This window comes from Tachypleus tridentatus, chromosome 8 (genome assembly GCF_004210375.1).
Source record: "Tachypleus tridentatus isolate NWPU-2018 chromosome 8, ASM421037v1, whole genome shotgun sequence".
Lineage (NCBI taxonomy): Eukaryota > Metazoa > Arthropoda > Merostomata > Xiphosura > Limulidae > Tachypleus > Tachypleus tridentatus.
Genome location: NC_134832.1, coordinates 10032896 through 10055658, shown reverse-complemented (window position 1 = coordinate 10055658; position 22763 = coordinate 10032896). Strand labels below are relative to the sequence as shown.

Here is a 22763-nt window from a genome sequence, read left to right as displayed (position 1 = left end):
TAAATGTACACTTTTTCTACAAGACACACAAAATAGCTACAAACTAACTCAATAGTTTCAATAAACTGTAGTTTCTATACAATAAAGCAACGAAGTTGCCACTTCAGTGCTTGACCTGCTAATTCTGTACAAGATGTGTATGAAGTAGCTACATATCTCAAATCTTTACAAGAGAGCTGTAAGCAAGAGCAGGTGTTTCTCTACTAAAGAAATGAAAATAGCCTGTAACTTGACTGCTTGAGTTCCAGATTTCACACAACAAGCATTTAATTTAGCTTTCATAATATTGCAAAGTGTGGAATATTTCTACAAGAAACATCCAACATAGTTCTACTTTGACTGTAAAATTGTACTTTCTGTACAAGATGCATGCAATTTAGCTGTAGCTAGGTTGTTAAATCTGAAAGTTTGCTGCAGATATATGCATTGCATTTATAAGTTGTCTACTTTTCATACAAAATAAGAGACTGCAAAATAATTTTTGCTTATGTTTTAAGCCAAATTACAAATGTTGCTTATATTATTCTTAAATTGACTGAAGTAGATAGAAAACAAAAAATCATCTCATTATACTGTTGTAAGCTGTTTTCAATGTTTTAATTTAGATACTTGACAGAAAGCCTTACAATTTAAATACTTCAATTAATATCTAAACATGGGTACATTAATTATAAATACTATCTAAATAGTTTGAAATCATTTGAGAAATAAATGTAAATTCCGAATTATTCAATATTAAGCAATAGGAGTTATCTATTTTATCATTCAGTTACTCAGTGAGTAATGTGTTTGTCAATCAATCAAAAGTAATTAAGTAAGGTATTACCACAGTCTCATGACTTCTACTGAAAGTGAAAATTGTCGCTTGTGAAATTAGACCAACAACCACGTATAAGTGAAAGCAGCCTGTGGAAAATGTTAAGAAAGAAATAAGCTAACTTGAAATCATTAAGGCAACTTATTTTTATCAACTAATCTATAAGAACCAACTTAATGATGGAAAACACCAAAACAATGCATAGGTAATGAAGAAATACACGATGCTACAAATCTTTTTTACAGTACACACATTTCATGTTTCATTGTATCCCACTCCTTGAAATAAAATGTCTTGTTGTTGGTGTATATATATATATATATATAAACTAAGATATTTTATATTCTACTTAATTCCCTATTATTGGTTTTATTTTTCTTCATTAATATTTTAATGAGTTAAGTTTCATATTTAAGTACCATTCGTTTCTTACTGAGCTCTGCACTTATAAAAAAGCGTTAACTGATAATATGAAATTCACTAGATTGTTGCAAAGAAAAAAATTCTAGTTTTCTTAGTACTTTCACATGATTTTTCAACATAAGTCAACTCTTGTATATTTTATTGCTTTTAGCCTTACTTGTACAATAACTTTCTTTATACTGTGCCAATGTTGGTAATTTTACTAACATCATTATACCTAATTCTGCTATGCCTTGTCCACTTCTACTGTCAAAGAAAACCCATCTACATTACAAGCAGTACAAATAAGTAACTACAAACATAAGTATTTACATGATGTTATGTATAAAAGGTGAGTAATTGTTATTGACAAATAGATATTCTATAATCACTTTAATCATTTTGTAGCACTTTGTAAGAAAACAATAAAAATCAGTTATTACTGTTGAACTTTAATTGAAAATTATTTTAAGCGAGAATTAATATACAAATTATTCAATTTTACTATAATAGGATAACTTTGAATTTAACAGATATTAATCTTCAAATTGTAGGATGTCGGAACAGTAAATTGACAAATAGTGATTTGTAAGTACAATGAAGTGGTTTTATTTTAAAAAACATGTTCCCCAAATTAAAACCACTTCCCCATGCTTATAAAGCATGGTTTGCTAACTTACTACCTCAGAACTAGTTCAATGTTTACTTGGTTGGATGATTATATCAAATTAAAACTTGATCAGACACAAATTGATTGCCCCAAATCACTTCACTGATAGATTGTTTTGTGTTTTTAAGATGTTAATCTTTTAATAACCAATAATAACATTGTAACATATCAGGAACTTTAATCACTCTCAGGCTGAGTGAAGTGGTTAAAACAATGAACCAGATTACACCAGTGTCTTTGAAATAAACATGTAAGTATCTGATGAAATTACATTTTAATAGTTTTATGCAGCTAATGCTAGAATATGTAAACAGAAAATGTACACTAATTAACTTTAATAATTTCAATATAATAACAACTTTGCAAGCATAAAATCAAATTTTTACAACAAGAAACTTTTACCTCTGATATTCATATCCTTATAGTTACTAAACACAATAGAGAACTTGAATGATCAAAGTATTATGTACTCAATAGTCTATTGTTGTTGGTAAACATATGATAATCACACTTCTGTGTTCACCTGAGCCATCAGACTGGGTTTCACTACATCCAGACAGATGTCATACTGTTGGTCTAGCCCCACATAACAATCACTGAGTATAAAGACTGTGTAGATCACATGGCCAGGAGATTCAGGGGTGTGGAACATAAGCTGTAGGGAATCAACAATTATTTATTAATGAATGTGTATTGCAACCACCAAGAACAATGGGAAAACCATGACAATTTTAGACACACTACCCTTCAACAACTTGCAAGAAGAAGCATCTAGCTATAAGAAGACACACTGTAGCTTTAACCATACAATATTCCAACTAGGTGAAGGAAGAGTCATGATACTTTACATTAGATATACATGACTGTTTCATTTAAATTTAATATCAGAGTTATGATTTAGATAGTTATAAAGCACAAGTGCTAAATTTAATATTATTAGAACCAATATATTTTTTTGCAGGTTTGTGTGCATAACTGTTTACAAATAACTTGTTGGGTAGTTCATTGTTCTGAATTGGGTGAATGTTATGCACATTTTCTGAATTTTTCTTGTTGTTTTAAGTGAGTATTGTTACATCATAATATTCTGTAGCTTATGGAAAGTTCCAGCCCTCAGTCAGGCAGTACATGTATATAATGTGTATAGCTCACTAAAAATGACATAGCAAGTATTACCCACTCCCACCCCATATTATAACTTAATCTCACATTTCATAGCTAACTGAATTAAATAAATTTTGCAAAATCGAGATTGATTAACAAACAGTCGAGGTAGTTAAACGTTGGTAAATTCCTTTGTGAGCCAATCAAAATTAAGATTTTCATGAAATGAATTGGTGATGTCTTTATATAATAATTATTGGTAAAAATCAGTTTAATTAACAACTCCTAATATATGTAAAAGTCAGTGCATTTTGGTAACACTTTGTTCCAACAATACATTTTATGTTATGTTGCTTAGCAACAAAAGTATAAGTATATATTATTCATGATGTCAGAAAAATATGTAGGTTCAATACGTCATTATACAATATGACAAAAACCTTATAACCTGAGTACTTTCAAAAGGCGGGCCTTTTTTGTTGAGGGGCAAACTAAGAACCTGATAGTGTTGTTAATTTATGTACAGAAAGTATAACATCAGATGTATAGACAACAAAACTGAAAAACATATTTGTTGAGTTCTTAATTTAGAGTCTCCAATGATTAAAAAGATTTGTTTTTATTATAAATATTGATGACACAACAGAAAATAGCTTAATTCAAAAAATTTAAATTTAAAATTCTGATTGGCTCACAAAGTAATTTACCGACATTTGACAATCTTGATCACACTTTTTTGCCTTTTTATTGGTCAAGCTTGATTTTGTAAAATTTAGTTATTTCAATTAGCTATTTAATGTGAGGTTAAAACTACCCTGTAACAATCTATAATAGTTAAAAAAACAAACAAAAAACACAAAAACATCTCATAATAGTTTTACTGCTAAGCAAAGATATATATTAAGAGTTACCAAAAAGAGTGTGAAAGTACTTTCAATAAAAGGAATAGTGTAAATCACATATTCATTACTGGTAAAAATCAGTTAAATTATGAACTTTTAACATACAGAAAATAGTTTACTTAATAAATTATTTAAGTTTAAAATTGAATTGATATTTTCACTTTCACGACAAATTTTATGCACTTGGCTTTTGGCTAGGTGATCCCACACTATGTTTTTAATTTAGCTTTATTATACTCACTACATTTATGAGGTTTCATGGCACCCCCCACCACTAAAATCATAACTGTATAGGCAGTAATCAAATTGTTGTATTTGGATAAATGCAATTTGGCTTTTATGTCTCCTCTTATGCCAACAGATCTACTGTGATGTCTGTGATCTGACACGTTTTCTGTTTGTTTGTTTTTTAATGTAGGTTAGATAGGTAGCCAAGATAGTGCAAATAATGCAAATGAAAGAAAGACAAAATTAGTGAGTGATATAGTTAAATAAATTTAGACTATGTTTGTAAGTTTTGCCATACAGAGTGTATAATGGTGACTTTTAAAGTGTAATAATCACAGACTGAATTACTACAATAGAGTAGAGAAGAATAATTTGATGGTTAGTTGGGTTCTAAAGTAATTGATGTAAAAACAAAGAATCATTTAAAGCTCTGAATATAACTGAAGTAACCCAAAGAGTATTGTAATAACCTAATAACCTTTCACGAAAGGGGACGAAGAGTAACCACAACGTTCCTGAACACTCCAGTTGGAGAGAGAATTCTTACGATTTCTTTCTCTCTAAACTAAACCCCTGCCACGTTAGTTTGCGAGTATTGTAATTGAATTTAACACTGATCGTATTGTGATAACAGACTACACAAGAATAATATGTCTTGTCAAAGCTGCTTGTGTGGGTTTTCATGAAACAAAAAAAAATATTTAAAGCTCTGTATAAAACTGTGACAGCTAAAATGTAATGAAATTTTGTAAATATATCGGACTTCTTTTGAATATATTATTTTCAATCCTACATAAAATTTGAAACTTTGCTGCTATTGCTGGGCAATTTAATTTAATTATATTAATATAATGTATTGATTACCTATAAGTATCAAGTACGTCTATTAGTGCAACATTAAATTCTTATGTATCTTAACTCAAAATACAATTAAAGTACTTAATGTCATGAAAATAATAAACTTATCAAATTAATGGTTTTGATTCTTACCATTAGTATTTTCAATTAATTCAAGTTAGTTCAGTTTAACTGATTAGTGTCATAACTCACAAAAACAATCAACTACTAAAACTAAGTTTTCCTTATTATTCCAACTTTCTAATATCCAAGTAATCAAAATAATGCCATTATGATTTCTCATTAGTTCAAGTTTGTTGAACTATTGACTGTCCAGTGATTATATCTTGAGTTTTATTCTACTTCTCACCAAATGTACTCAGTCTTTCAGACACAGGATGCTATATGTTAAATTGATCTTGTTATTTTAATGCCCATATAGGTGAAAGTGCAAAACTAGTTTCTGGCACTAGGTATCATATCCATGATCTTTAATTCACAAGTAAGCCATCAGGATATGGATGGGGCCCTGGGGATTTATACTGCTCACATATTATTATTACATTACTTGTGGGAAAAGTGCCAAACATAATCCTAGGACAGCATGCAAACTGTCAATATATTTTAGTGGCCTGCCAAAAAAAAAAAGAAAGAAAAAAAGTCAACATTAATTGTAGTTTATATTGAAATACCATCTTGAAGGACAAACTGATGGAAGAGGGAGGGTATGCAAGTTTTTAACCTAGCCAACTCAAGTCTTCTTAAGGAATCATTGTGTTTGGAAGCAGTGATATCCAAGAAGCAGCACTTTCAAAGAGCTAATGTGCAAATTCAGACTTCAGGCCTTTTTACACCTGATACAAATTTCTATGAAGTAATTAAGATTAGTGAACCCAAGCTTACATCAGACTTTAACAAACTCTTCTCATCTAACAAAAAGACACTTTTCACTAAATTGGTAAGTACTAACTTTATCTTTTTCCCACGAAACACAGTACAAGTGAGCAAAATGGTTTGCAAATAAATCATATTGAACACCTATAATGTAGGGCATGCATATGCTGAAGGAGAAGCAGACTTTGAAAATTTGTATTAAAAGAACATAGCAGTTAGTGAAAAATCATAATCAATGAAATAAGCTGTCAGAAGACTTGATATTAGAGAAACTAATTTCAACAGATTCATGAAATTTTTCACTCTCATGTGAAAAATAGTTTTCATAATGTCAAAATTTCTTACAGTTCATAAACTTCTGTAAGAAATATACAGTATGGAAGTCATACTTAAACAGCTGAATCCTTATTACTAATCTAATATACTATACACATGCAAAATACAATTTTATTATTCTCTCTGCAACCATTATAACTAAATTTGTATTTATTTTTAGTGAATTCTTTTTTTATGCATTTTTATTATAGTTTTTAAATATCTTTAACAAATGTTTTATGTCAAACTGCAAAGGCTTTCAGAAAATATAAAATATTTGCAGCCCTCCTGTGATTTCTAACTAAAAACTTAAAAATTGTTCAAAATTATTAAATAATCTTCAAACAATTTATACGCTTAAGTATGTTAGAAGGTCCAATGAGTGATAAATTTATTTTTAATAAATAAATTAACAGTGAATACTATTACAATCTAATAAGATGTGAGCTATACACGTTTTCAGTATTTTCAAGCTATTATCCAATCATTCACCAAAACACTGTAATCATGATACATGAAAAATGTTGCAATGATAGCCTCATTTAAAATAATGTTCTGCTTCTTGACACAGTTTAGTGTGTTTTCTTATTTTCATAAGAATTATACGAGGAAAAACTATTAAAATATTAGTATAAAAAATATATACATTTTATTTTTGTTGGATACTTCCACATATGCCAAAAATCCTTTTGTAAAAATTGTTTTATTCTGCAGCCTCACATACATGTTTTTTACCATTTGCATTGCTGTAACAGTTAAATGAACATTGTGGATAAAAAAAACTTTAATAGTTAGTTTAAATGATATATTTTCGTATTTCCTCATATTTCTATAACTTGTTAGAAGTTAAACATCTGGCAGTTATGCTTTGTGACAGGATAGGAAGTGATGAAAAAGGTTTTTTTATGCTTTATCACGATTTTTTGCTTTGCTTTCATTCTTTTATTAGTGTATTTTATTTTTTGCTCAACATTATTTTAGTGATTTCTATTCAATCAGTATGATGTACTACAGTTGATTGTTACAGTGAATGTTTAAATGTTCTGCACCTGGTTAAAGATAAAATACTAAATAATTTACAACCCTTTTCATACATGTGTATCCAAGCAGCTTGGCTATACATTTCATTCGATAGTTTTCAACAACTGGCCTTGTGTAATTTTGTGTTAAATTAATATGATCTCACACAGTGGTATTACAGTGGAGCGCCATTAAGCCGTGGACCAATTAACCGCGAAATCGCTTAAGCCACTGTAGCAAGTCTAGTCCCAAAATTTTTGATGTATTAAATCTACTACCTGGCTATTTAAAGTTTCTCACACTCTCATAACTCAGCATGAAACTTACCTTTTTGTTTATATTTATGTTTTTAAAAATGTGAAATAAAATGGTTTGAAATATATTTTATTTGTTTTTTCTTATTGTTTAACTGCCAGTTAATAAATTCGGTATTAAAAATTTAATAATTTATGCAACTGCTCAATATCGCTACCACGATATTTAAAATGGCAGCCCGCAAGTAATACGGGTAGATGAAATTTTACAATAAAAAGGTTTATTTTTATTGTAATCTTTATATTATTAATAAATCTTAATCAAAATTGTGTTGTATATTTTATTTATTAAAAAGGGGAAAAGTGAACCATCGCAATGCATTGGTCGTTTGTGTTAAAACGGCACTTGTCAATTGTATCTGAATAGTCTATATATTAATATTATAATGATCACGCAATGGCCCGGATGAGGCTCCTTGGCAGAGCTGTTGGGGACTTTGGCTTTTCAGTCACAAAGGTTTAATCCGCGGACCACTTAAGCCGTGGTTAAGCAGGTTGACCCCCCAAACACCGCGGCTTAACGGCGCTCCACTGTACTTGACTGTTCTATAAGATAGAAACCATGATAAGAGATGACTTCCATTTAGTGTGAGAGTAAATAGGTGTTTAAAAAAGTATCCTAGTTTAAAATTACACGCATCTGCATTAAGTTTTTACTTCTAGAACTGTAAGTACATGAAAGGTGGCATTTAATATACATAGACAGTAGAATAAATTAATTACTATAACTTTGAATTAGATGTATAATGCAATTTCTTCTTTTTTTGTAAACGGCCTGCAAAAAATGTAATTACAAAAATCCACCAGGAAAGACATGTCAAACAAAATTTCATTGTAAAATCACAATTGTAAAATTCTAGGAGGACTGATTTTGACACCATCTTATATATGATTTAGTATTGATTTGATGAAACAAAACTTATTTTGGAACTACGTACTCTATTATTGTGCTCAACACTTTCCATGTGAAATATATTATTGTCTACATATCTAAATTAATTTTATATAACAAAATATAGCTAATAAACTGATGTACACACACAAATAATTAAAAACAAGGTAAAATATGAATAACTTCTCTTTCAATTATCTGTTTTTCATATTTATTTTTATGATTTTTAATTTAACATGTAACCATCAATCTTTTAAGTTTGGTATTTGTTTTGAGGCATCATATATGACTTAAGAAGCTGTTAAAAATTGTTCAAAAACTTTAATTATGATAAGGAAGATGTGAAATATTTCTCCTATGTAATATTAAAAATTCAGTTTAAGCACCTAAGCTGATCAATTGAAAACATTATTTATGTGTAATATATATTTCCATGTTTTTAAATCAAATTTCATAAGAAAGAGATAATAAATTTATGTATATAATAGATTTAATCTTTCCTTGAATTAAGTTCAGTTAAGTCTGATATGTCAATAAAATTCTGTTCAAAAGATTCAATTTGATCATGTGATAAAGCATATTCAAATCCCCGTTATAAAATTGCCTTACCTGGTGACTTGAATACTTTGATATAAAGCCAATTCTTTTCATTGCTATCAATTCTTGGTTCTCAATGTCTCCTAGCACCAGAAACCACCCTTCATCTTTTTGCTTAGGAAAACGTGGAGCTAAAGCCTTAGTATCCTTTTTTTTAATCCTGTTTCCTTGCAAGAATTTGACATTAAGAATGTATTCTTGACCAGCATGAACTTGAATCCAGTGATTATCCAATTGGACTCCACCTACCAAATGCATTTCATCTTATTTCATAAAATAAAACTATTTAAATATATTTTTTATTTATTATGAGAAATATTACCTATACAGTCTCATTGTTAGTTGTGCCCTAAAGAGCTAAAAAGTTGAATTTTAATAAAGGTAAAATTAGGTCGTTCATTCCAATAACTTAATAATTCCCTAATTCTATTTAAAACCAATTTAGAATCTTTTTAACTTATTTTCAAAATAGCTTAAAAACCATTAAGTTCTTAGATTTAGAAACTACCACTTCCTATTTCATGCAAACAAACCAAAACAACTTGCAATATTTATTAGATTAACAAAGAGCAACAGCACTTACGACAAAATTGTTCAATTAAGATTGTACGTTCTTCTTCCTTATTTTCCATCCACCAACCTTTAATTTTCATTGTAACATGTAAAACTGGAAGTTGAATCAAAGTCTGGAAAACCTGTAAAAAAGCTATTCATGAGGTTAACAGTGATATGTGCTTTGTATACTATGTATCAACAAAAGATACACTGAAAATTTTTAAAGCTGTTAGTATGAATGTAATACAATAAAACCTGTCTGGTCTAAGCCAGAAACTGCATAAGGCAGAAACCAGTATAAGCTGGAAATATCAAAATTTTCCAGAATTATCTTAAGGTTTCTCTTATAAAAGACCCTTTATATGGCAGAACCTGCATAACGCAGACAGAAAACTATCTTTCACCTATCTCATCTATCAACAAGTAGGATTAGAACCTGAGTAAGGCAGAAAAAATGTTTTTGATTAAATATTAATTTCTTATTTAATTAAGAATTTGTTTAAATATTAATAAATTTTCAAACATTGTTATAGTCAGTATTAGTTAGATTCATGACTTGTAGAAATATACTTGTCTTTTAAGTGCAAAATTCTTCTCTTTAAATAATTTTCACAAAAAAAAAAATAAATTCCTATCTTCCCTAATTTTAAAATTTAGGAAAAATTTAATTAATACCCTCATTTAAAAAAAAGCCACAAAATACCTTCATTTGTTTTAAAAATTGTTTGACAATTTTAGTGAAACCAAACTAATTAAAAAGACTGATGCAGATGATTCTGTGAACATGGAAAGTTTTGTGAACATTAATAAACATGTTTTAACAGAAACTAATGAAACTGATTTAAAATCTTTTATAGCATCACAAGATGGTAACAGTGTGAGAGATTCAGAAGATGAACAAAATGGAAAAGATAGTGAGGAAATCGAAATTCATAGTTCATCACAAGTGTTAAGTTGCATTAATGCTATCAAATTGTATACAAAAATGAAGAGGGAAAATGAATGTCCTGAAAAGGCCATAGAATTGGCGTTCTCTTTTAACTGCATGAGAAAGCCTATTAAAAACACGAAACAATTGAAATTGGATGCTTTCTTCAAATACATTTGCTTAAGACTTTGTATATTTATGTATATTTTGAATGTCTATTTTTGTTCTTATTCTAATAAATATAGCATAAACAGTGTAATAACTTTATTTACAAATGTCTTACTTCCTTTGAGTCAAAGATTATATGTAATTAAGGAAATGCATGTTCACTATCTAAGCTGGAAAACCTGCTTAAGCTGGAAAATTTATTCTGTCCTGTGCGATTCCACCTTTAGACAGGTTTTACTGTATAATATGTTTAACTATGGTAAAATGATAACTTGCTAGTAGTAAAATAGTAATTGAAAAGAAAGTTTTTTTGGTGAACCTTTTAACTACTATTGCAGACACATGATCTTTAAACTACTGTAAAACAAACAAACATTATACTTAGAAAAAACAACAACAACTAAAGCCATGACTAAAAGTTAGTGATACTTGTTTTAAACCAAACAGACAAAAATAGTTAATATTCTGAAATTTGGTACATGATAAGTATGAGAAAAATCAAAACTACAAATACAGTTTGAACTCAAGAATTTGGTATGTGTCAAGTCTTGGCTTCTGTCTTTTCCTAATTCTTTCATTGTTTTTCAAATTTCTTATTCACAAATCTTGGATTTCTCCCCAGTTATGAAAAAAACATCTTACACAACCAACAAAGGAAGACACTATACTATACCAAAAAATTCATAACAAAAACTTGAATACTATAATACTAGTATAAACTAAGCATCATAAATACAATAAAATATTAACATACCTGTTCTATTTTGTTTTCATTAAGATTAGGCCTCAACATTCCAGCCAGTGATTCATACTTGCCATTAACAACAGCCATTAATTCTGGGAGAGACACAAAGGAAGATCTATTCTGCATATTATTCTGGTTTTTATTTTGCCTATTTACGGTTAAGAAAAAAAACTGAAGTATTAATCTAAACACATAACTTTCACAGCTGAAAAGAATAATTAACTCCACAATTATATGAGAAAATAAATCTAAAAATATTACCAAATTATGAAAATTTTATGAATGATTTAGCATAAATAACCACAATAAAAGGTTCTACCCTTTTCTCAGATGTACTTCTATAAAACATTTACTACTCTTTCCTCCTGATGTTTTCATAAACCTTACATATTTTACAAAATAACAAAACACAGTATCTGAAAAGCACAAAAATAATAAACCAAATTTAATCATGACAAAGAGCTAGCTTGTGTATGTTATTTTCAATGTAAAACTTTAAATATATTTTTACTGATGACTCAAAACTGTTTTTGTGCTGGTAGAAAATACTGTATTTTGTAAGTCTCAGGCAAAATGAATGCAATGAATTTTATGTTACTATATGTAAACAGTACAGTTTATACTAATCCTGAACACCAGATATTATCTTTCAATAGAAAAACTCATGCCCCACTTTAATAAACATATACAACTTAAAATAATTGTAGCTACTAGAATTAGCAGCTATTACGAGGCACTACTACTGTTATTAAATAATATCAATCGCACCATGACTTTACTTTTATTAAAAACAAGTGCTAACTTACCAATCACATAATTTCATATGAAGGTGTATATGATTACAGTTCATGTCCATAACTGCTCATTCATTACTATAGATTTTGCAGCTCAGTACATGATGAGCTCTTTGAAATGTTGAGAACAGACTTTCCTTTACTTTTATACATAACTAAAATCTGCTTGTCAGATTACAAGACAAACTATCTGAAATACTATTTCAAGAAAAAATTAATATGGCAAACTAAAAATGACTAAATCACTGAACTGCTGTGATAACATGGTTCCCTCCTTCATTAGAGTACTTCAAGTTTATCAACAAAACTTTGAGACAAATTACTTGCTGTCAAGCATCTCACTAAAACATCTCATGCATGGTCAAAAAGATTTATTAAAGTTTGTTCAGTCTGCTGGTCATTCTATTCACTTTATTTTATTGCAGAAAGATATGACCAAATAAAATCATATATGGCAACATTAATGGTTGTAACACTGCTTCCCTTTATCTTATGGCATCCATAGTACTGTTTTTGTAGTATACAAAAATCAACATGGCCATCAATATTACCATGTGTGTGTCTTTCTTCTAATAAATTTAAGTTGACTGCAATTATAAAATATTTAGAAGATTACAGAGTATCAAGAAAGTTGGTAAAATAGGAAATTAGGACATCCAAAAGGGTGTATGAAAATATTTGGTTGGAAACATAATTAACAATGAAATTTTTTAAAAGTACATTAGGGGTACATAAAATGTTATGATCGGGACAAGACCCTCGACGAATGACAAATGAAGGATCATAGCTAATGATTATGAAATGGCTTGGTTATTAAATTCTGCTTTCCTTCAGCAGTATTCCTCATCTTGACCAACTGAAAGATGAAAACAAAATTGAACAAGACAATTGCATAAATTCTGAGCTTGTTAAAATAAAATTGGGATGTTTAAAAAATGATAAGGCTCCTGAGCTAGATAATATTTCCCAGAGGGTTTTAAAAGAGGTAAAGGATTGGATATGCGAGTCATTTGCCACATTTTCTTTTGTGGACAAGTATGAACAGACTGGAAATTAGCTAATGTCCCTCCTATGTTTAAGGGAGGTAAAAGAAGCTGTCCTAATAATTATAGACCTATTAGTCTTCCATCAATTGTGGAAAACGTTTTGGAAAGTCTGATAAATACTTTTCAAAGTCATTTAACAAAGTTCAGAATTTTATCAGATTGTCAACATGGTTTCACTTAGGGAAATTTTTTGACATGATTTGAAAATGTTACTGCATATGTAGATTTGGTGTATCTGGATTTTTCATAATGCATTTGACAAAGTGCCACATAAAAGACTTGTACAGAAACGTATCTCTATAAGTGGTGGCTATAAGTTAGCTAATTGGATAAAAGAGTGGTTTGGTGGAAAAAAGCAGAGAGTTATAAATACAGTCAATCTGTATTAATATTGCAAGTGGTGTACTTCAGTATTTAATCTTAAGACCATTGCTCTTTTTAATTTACATTACTGACATAGATAAAGGAATGGTCAATAAATTAACTTAATTTGCTGTGATATCAAGGTATTGGTTTGTTTCTGACTGTAAAGAGAAGGCTTTTGCTTAACAAAAGAATTTAGATCATTTAGTGAGTTGGGCTAATAAATGGCAGATAGGTTTTAATTATGATAAATGCAAGACTGGATTATCAATAAATTTGGTTGTTGATAAATGTAACTTGAATTACACGTATCATTTGGATGGAAATAACCTCAATCATGTCACGACAGAAAAGGATCTTGATGTAATAGTTGATCAGAACTCTTAAGTCATTCAAGCAGTGTACAGTTATGAATAGTAGGGCAAATAGGATTTTACAAGTCTAAAGAAGTTATAATTTTATTGTATAGATCACCAGTTAGGCCACATTTGGAGTACTGTGTTCAGTCTTGGGCTCTCTACCTAAAGAAAGACATTGAATTATTGGAAATTGTTTAGAGAAGGGTTAATAAAATGGCACTTTGCATGGAGAAGTTTTTATATGAGCAGAGATTAAGGTCCTTAAAACTGTATTCTTTTGAAAAAATAAGAGAAGGAATCTGATTAGTTTTTAAGATTATAGAAGGAATTAATAATGTTGATGCATCAACATTTTTCATGCTTAACAGAAAGAATTATAGAAATAGGGGGCATAAATATAGATTTAGACAAGGTAGAAACTGTCTGTAGTTAAGACAATTTTAGTTTTCAAAATAGGGTGATTGGTTTATGGAATGGATTGCCTTCAGATGCTACGGAGTCTATAAATTTGACGGAGTTTAAAAGAAAGCTTGGTAGATATATGAATGATAACGACTGACCTTAAATTTTTTATAACTTTATTTATTTTATATTTTTAGTTTAGCTTAAAGGATGAGACAGCCAAGATGGAGAAACAGGTTCCTTATTATCCCTAAATATTATGTTAAAATAAGATTCGATTTTTATCTGACACACTTTCCAAGTATGTAGGTTTTTTGTATCTGGATGGTTCAAAAGATGTTCAGCAAATAGCAGACAGTATTCCCAATCAGGAGTGTTTACTTTTCTCAGATGACTTAAAGACAGGTCACAATTGGGGACTGTAAAAAGCCATTATGGGATAGGTTGACCAGTGGATACAACGTTATCCAAGGACAGACCCAATTCATTTAACTGCGCCTGGATACGAAGGCCAAAAGGAACAATGGCAAACCGTTTGGTCTGAAAAAGCAAGGCGAATCAAGGAAGGAAAACACAACCCCAGGTGGGATGCTTTGAGGAACAAAGTTTTGAAGCATATAGTAAAGACAGTTACAAATGGCGGAGGTGCAAAGAAGGTTCATGAGACTATGTATAAGCTCTAAACTGGAGAAATGTGGAAAGCCCCAGTGTAGAGCCAAAGTTCTTGATGATGAATAGGGTCTAGCATCGTTAAGGCCGATGGTCTGGCAGACCATTTGATCCACAGTCGAGTTTCGATTGAATAAGAGCATGATATATCTTTAGCATATAATGTTGATCTGCTCCCCAATTGGTGATAGAGAGGACATGGAAGATGTTCAGTGCTCTTGTACATTTGACCCGTAGCTGCTTGATGTGTGGTATAAAGGTTAGCTTACGATCAAAGATAAACCCCAAGGACTTAGTCTCAGAGACCACAGGTAGCACAACTTCACCGATACGGAGTTCAAGATCAGATTGAATACCACCCGTTGGTGGCAAAAGTGCATGCAAACAGTTATAGACAGAGAGGAGGTAAAGCCATTTGCTGTATTCCACATCAGTAAAAAACTGAGGGCATTCTGTAACTGCCACTCAATATACTTCATGTTCCACGACTGACATGAGATGTGAAAGTCGTCGACATAGAGCCCGTTTGCAACAGTGAGAGGAAGTTCTTCAGTTTTGGCATTAATTTTTTACTGAAAAGTGTGACACTCAGAACACAGCCTTGAGGGACTCCAAGTTCCTGTAGAAAAGAACGGGAAAGTGCCAAACCCACACAGACTCAGAATCTCCTGTCCATTAAAAACTTTTTCATAAAAATGGGCAAATGGCCACGTAACTCATTTATATGGCAGTCTTGCAAAATGCCATACCTCCATGTTGTATCATAAGCCTTCTCAATGTCAAAGAATATTAATACAAGATGTTGTCATTTGAGAAAGGTACTATGGGTATTAGTTACTTCCTGGCCATCAAAGAGCAAGATCGAGAGGGGGACAGAGTGATATTTCCCACTGACCTATCGAATCTTGTCCCAAACGAGTTTGGAACTGGTGGAAGAGGATATGCTGGTTATGAACTTAATCCAAGATTCCTTCTGGCTTTGACGTCTTACCCATCAAGCAAGTGCATGAGCCTGCTGGAAAGCGATGAGGTTCAGAAGTGTGGGATACTAACGGAAAGTATCTCAGATTCATTTTTGAGCCTTCCATGCCATGTGGCAGGCAGGATTCCACCATGGACGAGGTTGAGGTTTTAGAAATACATTGAGCACCTGCTTGTATAATACAGTCAGTTATTGCTGCCACACAGTCGTCTATTGATGGCTTACAGACAATGGCACAATCAAGTTCTGCGAGAGCAGTGAAAGAGGGCTGGTTAGCCTGATCCAGCCTTAACCGGGGCATACAGGTCTGGTGGCATCGACCACGGCCAGTCTCTCAAGATTGTAGAAATAATTATCACTGCCTCGTGGATTACTGTCAGCCCTCCATGAAAAATGAGAAAATAATAAAGGGGAGTAAACTGAGAGATCAATAGCAGTAAACGACTGACTAGGCACATGGAAATAAGTCAAAGAGTCAGTATTGAAAAGAGAAAGGTTGTGATCAGAGAGCACTCCTCCAATAAACATTAGAACTTCCCCAGAGGGGATGATGTCCATTAAAGATCCCATGATGAAAAAGGAAGACAGCAACTGTTCAATGAAAGAATCAAGGTCTGATTGATCATATGCTAGGCTTCTGCTAGCCATTAGCCACGTCGCCATTAGCGAAAAGAAACAGCTTTCTTGGCAATAAGAGGGCACGCTACGATTTGGTGACACCAAAACGTTGAAAGCATTGTTGTTCTGAAAAGTTGCTGTTGAATCTGGCTCTGCTGAAGTTCAATGATTTTGTCGAGGTATTCATCATTAACATCTGCTGTCGCAACACTACACGTGAACGGCTGTCTCACACATGCTGGATACGACTTTCTGGTGGGGAAGTATCCGTCGAGAGACTTTGCGAGCTCATCTAAGTGCATGGCAATTGCCTGTTTCAGTTCCCCGGGTACAGAAATGTTTCAGATTTCAGACACATCTTCGATCTTACTTACACAGTCATCCATCAGGGGAAAGTTTGCAAAGTTATCATTCTCTGTTTGTCGTTTCCATAATGGTAGCTTTTTTTGAAAAGCCTTCAGGTTTTCTTCTGCTTCGATGATGTTGACTCCACCGCCCTGCATCTGTTGAATGAGATGATTGAAAGCATTAAAGATATAGGCCACGTACGCCAAAATGAGAATTAACTTTTTCAAAGCAATCTGCATGCCAATGTTGGTGCTCTCGCAAAAACAGGGCTGATTCCACATGCATAGCAAAAACATGATTCAGCACCTTTCCCCAGGATAACCACGATACGTTAGAATGATACAGAAGTACCTCGAATTCAGAGCCCATTTCATTACACAGCTCTTTGAAGATGTGGTGCTTCAGGGCACTATTTTGCACAAAGTTCACACATTCCACTACAAATTTTTGCCAGTTTTGAAGGCAAGGTTTTTGTTGCCAACACATGCCTTTGCAGAACACAGTGCATTACAATGATGTGTGGTGCATCGGTTTTCACCAGCGCACCAAAATAAGTTTCGTCCAAACATGACTGGAGCTCCGTCCGAACAAACTGCAGAAACCATATCCCACGAAAGATCGTTGTCTCTGAAGAAATCATCCACAAGTTTCTTCACGTCGCTGCTGCCTTAGTTGTTGTTGTAAGAGGCTTACAAAATAAAAAATCTTTTATCTCGTCGTTCTTCACATAACGCACGAATACAACAAGCTGACTTAGATTGGAAACGTTGGTGGTCTTGTCGAGTTGAAATATGAATTTTGCTGGGCTTGAAATCAGATCTGTAACTGCTTGAGCCAAGATGTCATTGTTCATGTCATCTATTCTGCTGCTGATGGTGTCATTTGAAAGAGGAATTTGGGATAACTTATTTTCAGCAGCTTTTCCCAACATGATATTTGCCATCTTCAATGCAGTGTGGTTTGCCCTGCTTTGCGATCAAGTACGCAACTTCTTACAATGCTGTGAGGATTGGTTTGTTGATGGGTACAAAGCCGAGAACAGGCAAAGCAGCCATTTCATCAAACCTGGCTCTCTTTACCTTGAATTCAGCAAGTGTTGTGTTCTAGTATTTCTCATCTCCATGCAGCTTTAGGGAGTGTTTTCTTAGTTTTGCAGGTTCTAGACTAAAATTGCTCAACTTGGCATTGCAAATCATGCATTGAGGATGCTGACTCCCATCATGTTCCGTTACACACGTGAATCCATATTGTACATATTCGTCTGACCACTTTCTCTTTTTGCTGGACATAGTTAGTATGAAGGGATTGAAAGATTAGGAAAAAATCACAAATGACGCATGATTACTACAGTCACAAGTCGACTGCTAAGCGCACGAAGTTCTCTTCAGCACAGATATTAAGGCCAAGTGATGTGACGTCATTAACCGCAGCCAATGATGAGCAAGTGGAGCATGACATCACGAATCATATGAGTGGGGTGAACAGAATGAACACACACACAGTGTGTGTGTCTTGACCTCCGCCGAACCCCTGGGGTTCGACTGAACCCAGGTTAAGAACCACTGCTCTCGTCCCTTCTGAATGAAAAAGGGAGACATTTGCCCTAAAGGTTTGTCTGAAAATGAGTGCAATATAAGAAAATGAGGTACAACAGGTGGTACAGATGGTGAGGATTGCTGCTCAGAATCTTCAAGACGTGGTCATTTACCTATAGACTGTTTTGTTACTATCTTATTAAGATTTCTAAGTGGAGTATCCATCATAAAGAAAGGAAAGTTTTGCTGCCCACCCACCATGAAGCCCTAAGAGGGGACACACTACAATGTCAAACAAGGACACTGCAGGAATGCCAGGGTTTTGTGAGCACTATACCCAAACACCAGCATCAGATATAATGTTCACAACACTTGTTGAGAACATCCAACACTGGTACTTGGTTGACCCTAGCTTGAGTAGACCAGCCGACTGACCCAAGGGAGGCTACTCCAAGGCCACTCGTCTACAGGAATTCAAGGCCAAAGTTGTGTGTTAGGGTTGGACCCTTCAACCACCAGGATCCTCTCCTCCCTTTCATGGTTTGCAACACACGGCAAACACGTGGGTGGATGTTTAGATTCCAGAGGAGGTAAACTGGAAGAACAGAACCTTCCCTGGGAATTCCCCTCACCACATACAAGAATCCACACCGAGGGGGAGATGAGAAGATACCTAGAGAAAACATATCACACAAGTGGAAATTCAAAATTTTGTAGTGTTGCCTTTCAAAGTTAAATCTTATATATTATTAAAAGATAAGTTATTAGTTAAGATTTTATTCTATACTAATTGGTGTAACATAGATAAAAAGTAGTGTAATAAAATTCTGAATGTAAATTACTAGAACCTCATGCACAGTAAAGGATACCCAAAGCAAAAAGGTTAAATTATAGTAACAAGATATTATTTAATGTTCTAGATCTCACACTTGAAATAAACATTTAAGATATTTTGGACCACTACCATCAATAGAAACAAGCATAATTCCAAACAGTTAAGTGTTAAATTTATGTTTTACTTGTTGTTATAAAAATAACTAAATATGTAAAAATTATAAGATTATCAATATAAGAAAATGTAAAAAAAAAAATTCTTGTGATAGCTAACATCATAGCATAGTATGTGCATGGGATTTGTTTCTAATTTCTTTTTTGTCATATTTGTAACTTGACTGTTTGCTTACATCAAGCTGTCTGGCTCTGACAAATTGTTCTGGTATACACCGAAAACGTGTAAATGCTACTGTACAGCAATAAAACTAAATGAATCCAGGTATGAAAAGTTTACCAGCTTTGACTGTAAGAATAAACTGTGTGTGTGTGATTGTCAATATGCAATCTTTCTAGTTAAACAAAAAAGGTTAATTTACACTTATTTCACATTTTTCAACTTTTCACATTCCATACATTGCTGATTTTGCTCTACAGTCAGGGTAAAGAAAATAAATAAAATTAAAGTTGTACTGAAAAACACAAAGATTTTTGGTATTCTTTTAGTAGATTCTACAGCATATGCAAAGGAATTATGAAAACTATAAAAAGTAATTTTATTCTTAACAGAAAAAATTACCTTCTACCGACTTGGTAAATTCACGGAGAAATCTTTAGTAAAAATACCTTATTAAAAATTATTTTTTTTATTTCCAATATACTTGTAATTTTTACTACAAGCCTACTAAATTTCGTTAAGATAAACTAAATAAATTCAGTATTACAGTAAACATAGCTTCAGAGAAACTGACTTGGTGCAACACACCAAAGCTATTCAACAAGAAATTAAGGTCAACCATTAGAAAATGTATTTATGACCACTTGGATCTTCATTTGTTGTCCATTTTCTACTTTGAACAGTTAACTCAGTTGAAATGCCGATGTCTACCAGGTTATTAAAGAACATATTTTTAAATGGGAATTATTTTCCATGGTTGCCAACAATGTTCTAATGTAGTAGTTGTGGGCTGACAACCATATTATATTAAACTTGTAACCATTCTGCAATGGCTTGCCATGTTTAATGAGTTTCTTGCCAAGTTTTTGTCCTCAGTACCATGAAAATATTTTTTAATTTCTTTGTTAAAGAGTCCAAGCATGTTTCATGATAAATCTAGATCATTTTTTAAAACTCTGTTTGAATTGCCGAAAACACAGCTTTTTATATATATACACATCTGAAATATGCATGGCAGATTACAGAACAGGCCACCTGACACTTCTTTTGAACAAAATGGAGTTCATGGTTACAGTACCATTGTTTCATACTAGTAGCTATGGTTTGTTGCAGCAACAATAAAAAATAAAACAAAAAAACACTTATTCCTTAATTATAATTAGTGATCTTATGTGTGAACATGTCATAAGATTAAAAAGTTGTGATCATATAATTAATTCTAAAGAAAAATGTAAAATATTCAAACAGTTGCTTCATAATTTTCTAGAAAACCATCCTACCATAAATTCTGTATTATATATCTGTTTTAAAAATGAATTGTTAATGTAAAAATATAGTATTTTTATTAGTATGAACATAAGAAAAACACCACCAAATCCAATTGTAGTACAACTCAACATTCTTGGTCAATGAAATTTTTCTACTTTGACATCCTTTCCTTAAAATTGTATGGTGATTACATAACAATGATACAGGTGATTTAGTTCTACATGATATTATTTTTAAATGTTTTTAAATATAATATAGATCTACACAGAAATTCCTTTTTAAACCTGTAATGTGGCTCTACAGTGCATATGACATAGCAAAATGTGAGGACTGTTTCCTGTGTTGTGGCTCTAATGTACATGACGTGGTTCAACATGAGAATTCTTTCACCTGAACTGTGATGTGACTTCATAATGCAGTGATATGTAACCTAAACAATACATCAGTAATGACTGAATGTGTCATATCCATTACCTAAAGTAATGCAGGTGATAGCATTCTATTTGAGGAAGGCTTAACAATGTACTGTCTGTCAGCCAGCAAGCTTGTATTACCATCTGTAGCATTCCAATCATACGAAGTGTTGTGACCAGCCACCCTTGATCTGCTGACACATCAATCATTGCCTAAACATATAACACATATAATCAGAATAGTATTAATGATAACTGTACAACAATACTTCATAATCATAACTTTACTATACATTATAAACTATGAGTGAGAATTTCTCTTTAACATTGTTTTTATTTAATCATCAGTTCTTAATAATTATTTGTATATATAATTTGTATGTATAATTTAGCAACAAGATTATGAAAGATAATCACTCTATGTTGGTATATGGTTTGAAAAGTAAATTAACTGTGGCTAAAGTTTACAAAAGGTAACCAGAATCATACCATTAGTCATTACAGAAGTAAAGGAGATTATCATAATTATTTTTTCAGTGAATGAAAAAACAAGTTAGGTAATCATAAATAGAGTACATGAAGCATGAAAAGTAAGCTAATAATGGAAAACTATGTTGCTAAATATCTGGATTAAGTCTTCATCATTTTGGTCAACTTTACAAATACCATGCATCCAGAAGCTTATAATACTATAACTGTTTTTTTTTAATGCAAGTTACACCTTTTATAATAAGTAAAAAATATTTTTGAACCAGCTACAGCATCTTGATCTCTTGAGTGATCATTTTCAAATGCATAGGTTTCATGATCACACCAGTGCTCAAAATGTCTTTCCTGGTTTAAAAATATTGTTACGTACTGTAAAAACTATAAATTGTAATAAAAATTATTATAATCAGTAAGTAAACTTACAAGAAGCTATTAATGCCATAATGTTGATAGTTTTCTAATAAAACTATTGATATAATTAATATGCTGCATGTATTACATGTGTCTTCAAGAAATTTGGCAAGTTTTGAGAAAGCATAAGAAGTCTGTTGTACAGAAAATAAAACAGGAATGAAACATATATGTGGTTTATCATCTTATTTAATAAATATCTATAGCAAAATGTCCTAAGAAGTACTGAACACATAAATAGAGTAAATGAGGGTAAATACAACAGCAACAAATGAAAAGAATATTTCTCTGACCACTAAAATTCAAGTTCTGAATTGTAGTGTTTGGTCAATTACACTATATTGATGTGTGTCAGATGGGAAGTAAAAAAGTTATAGTCAACTGATAAATGGTTTTGAAGAAGAATGACAGAGACAGCATGGACTAAAAATGTACTAAAAAGAGTAAGAGCAAAGATTTCTCTTATTAAAATTATTTAAAAAAAGTTAATATACATAGGGCAATGTTAT

The 22763-nt window shown here is 31.9% G+C and overlaps 1 protein-coding gene across 6 annotated transcripts in view; it reads right to left on the bottom strand.

Moving 5' to 3' along the window:
* Window positions 1-1597: 1597 nt before the first annotated feature.
* obe (activating signal cointegrator 1 complex subunit obelus) overlaps window positions 1598-22763 on the bottom strand; it is a 241105-nt gene continuing 219939 nt past the window's right edge. For 5 of the 6 annotated variants that reach the window (XM_076517566.1, XM_076517563.1, XM_076517565.1 and 2 more), the window contains exons 35-39: window positions 21416-21567; window positions 11398-11536; window positions 9576-9687; window positions 9005-9237; window positions 1598-2544 (exon numbers count right to left, since the gene is read on the bottom strand). In XM_076517566.1, the coding sequence (XP_076373681.1) occupies window positions 2395-2544; window positions 9005-9237; window positions 9576-9687; window positions 11398-11536; window positions 21416-21567 (786 nt within the window). In that variant the 3' untranslated portion in view covers window positions 1598-2394. The remainder of the gene's footprint in view (window positions 2545-9004; window positions 9238-9575; window positions 9688-11397; window positions 11537-21415; window positions 21568-22763) is intronic. The other variant, XR_013032326.1, reaches the window with a different exon arrangement.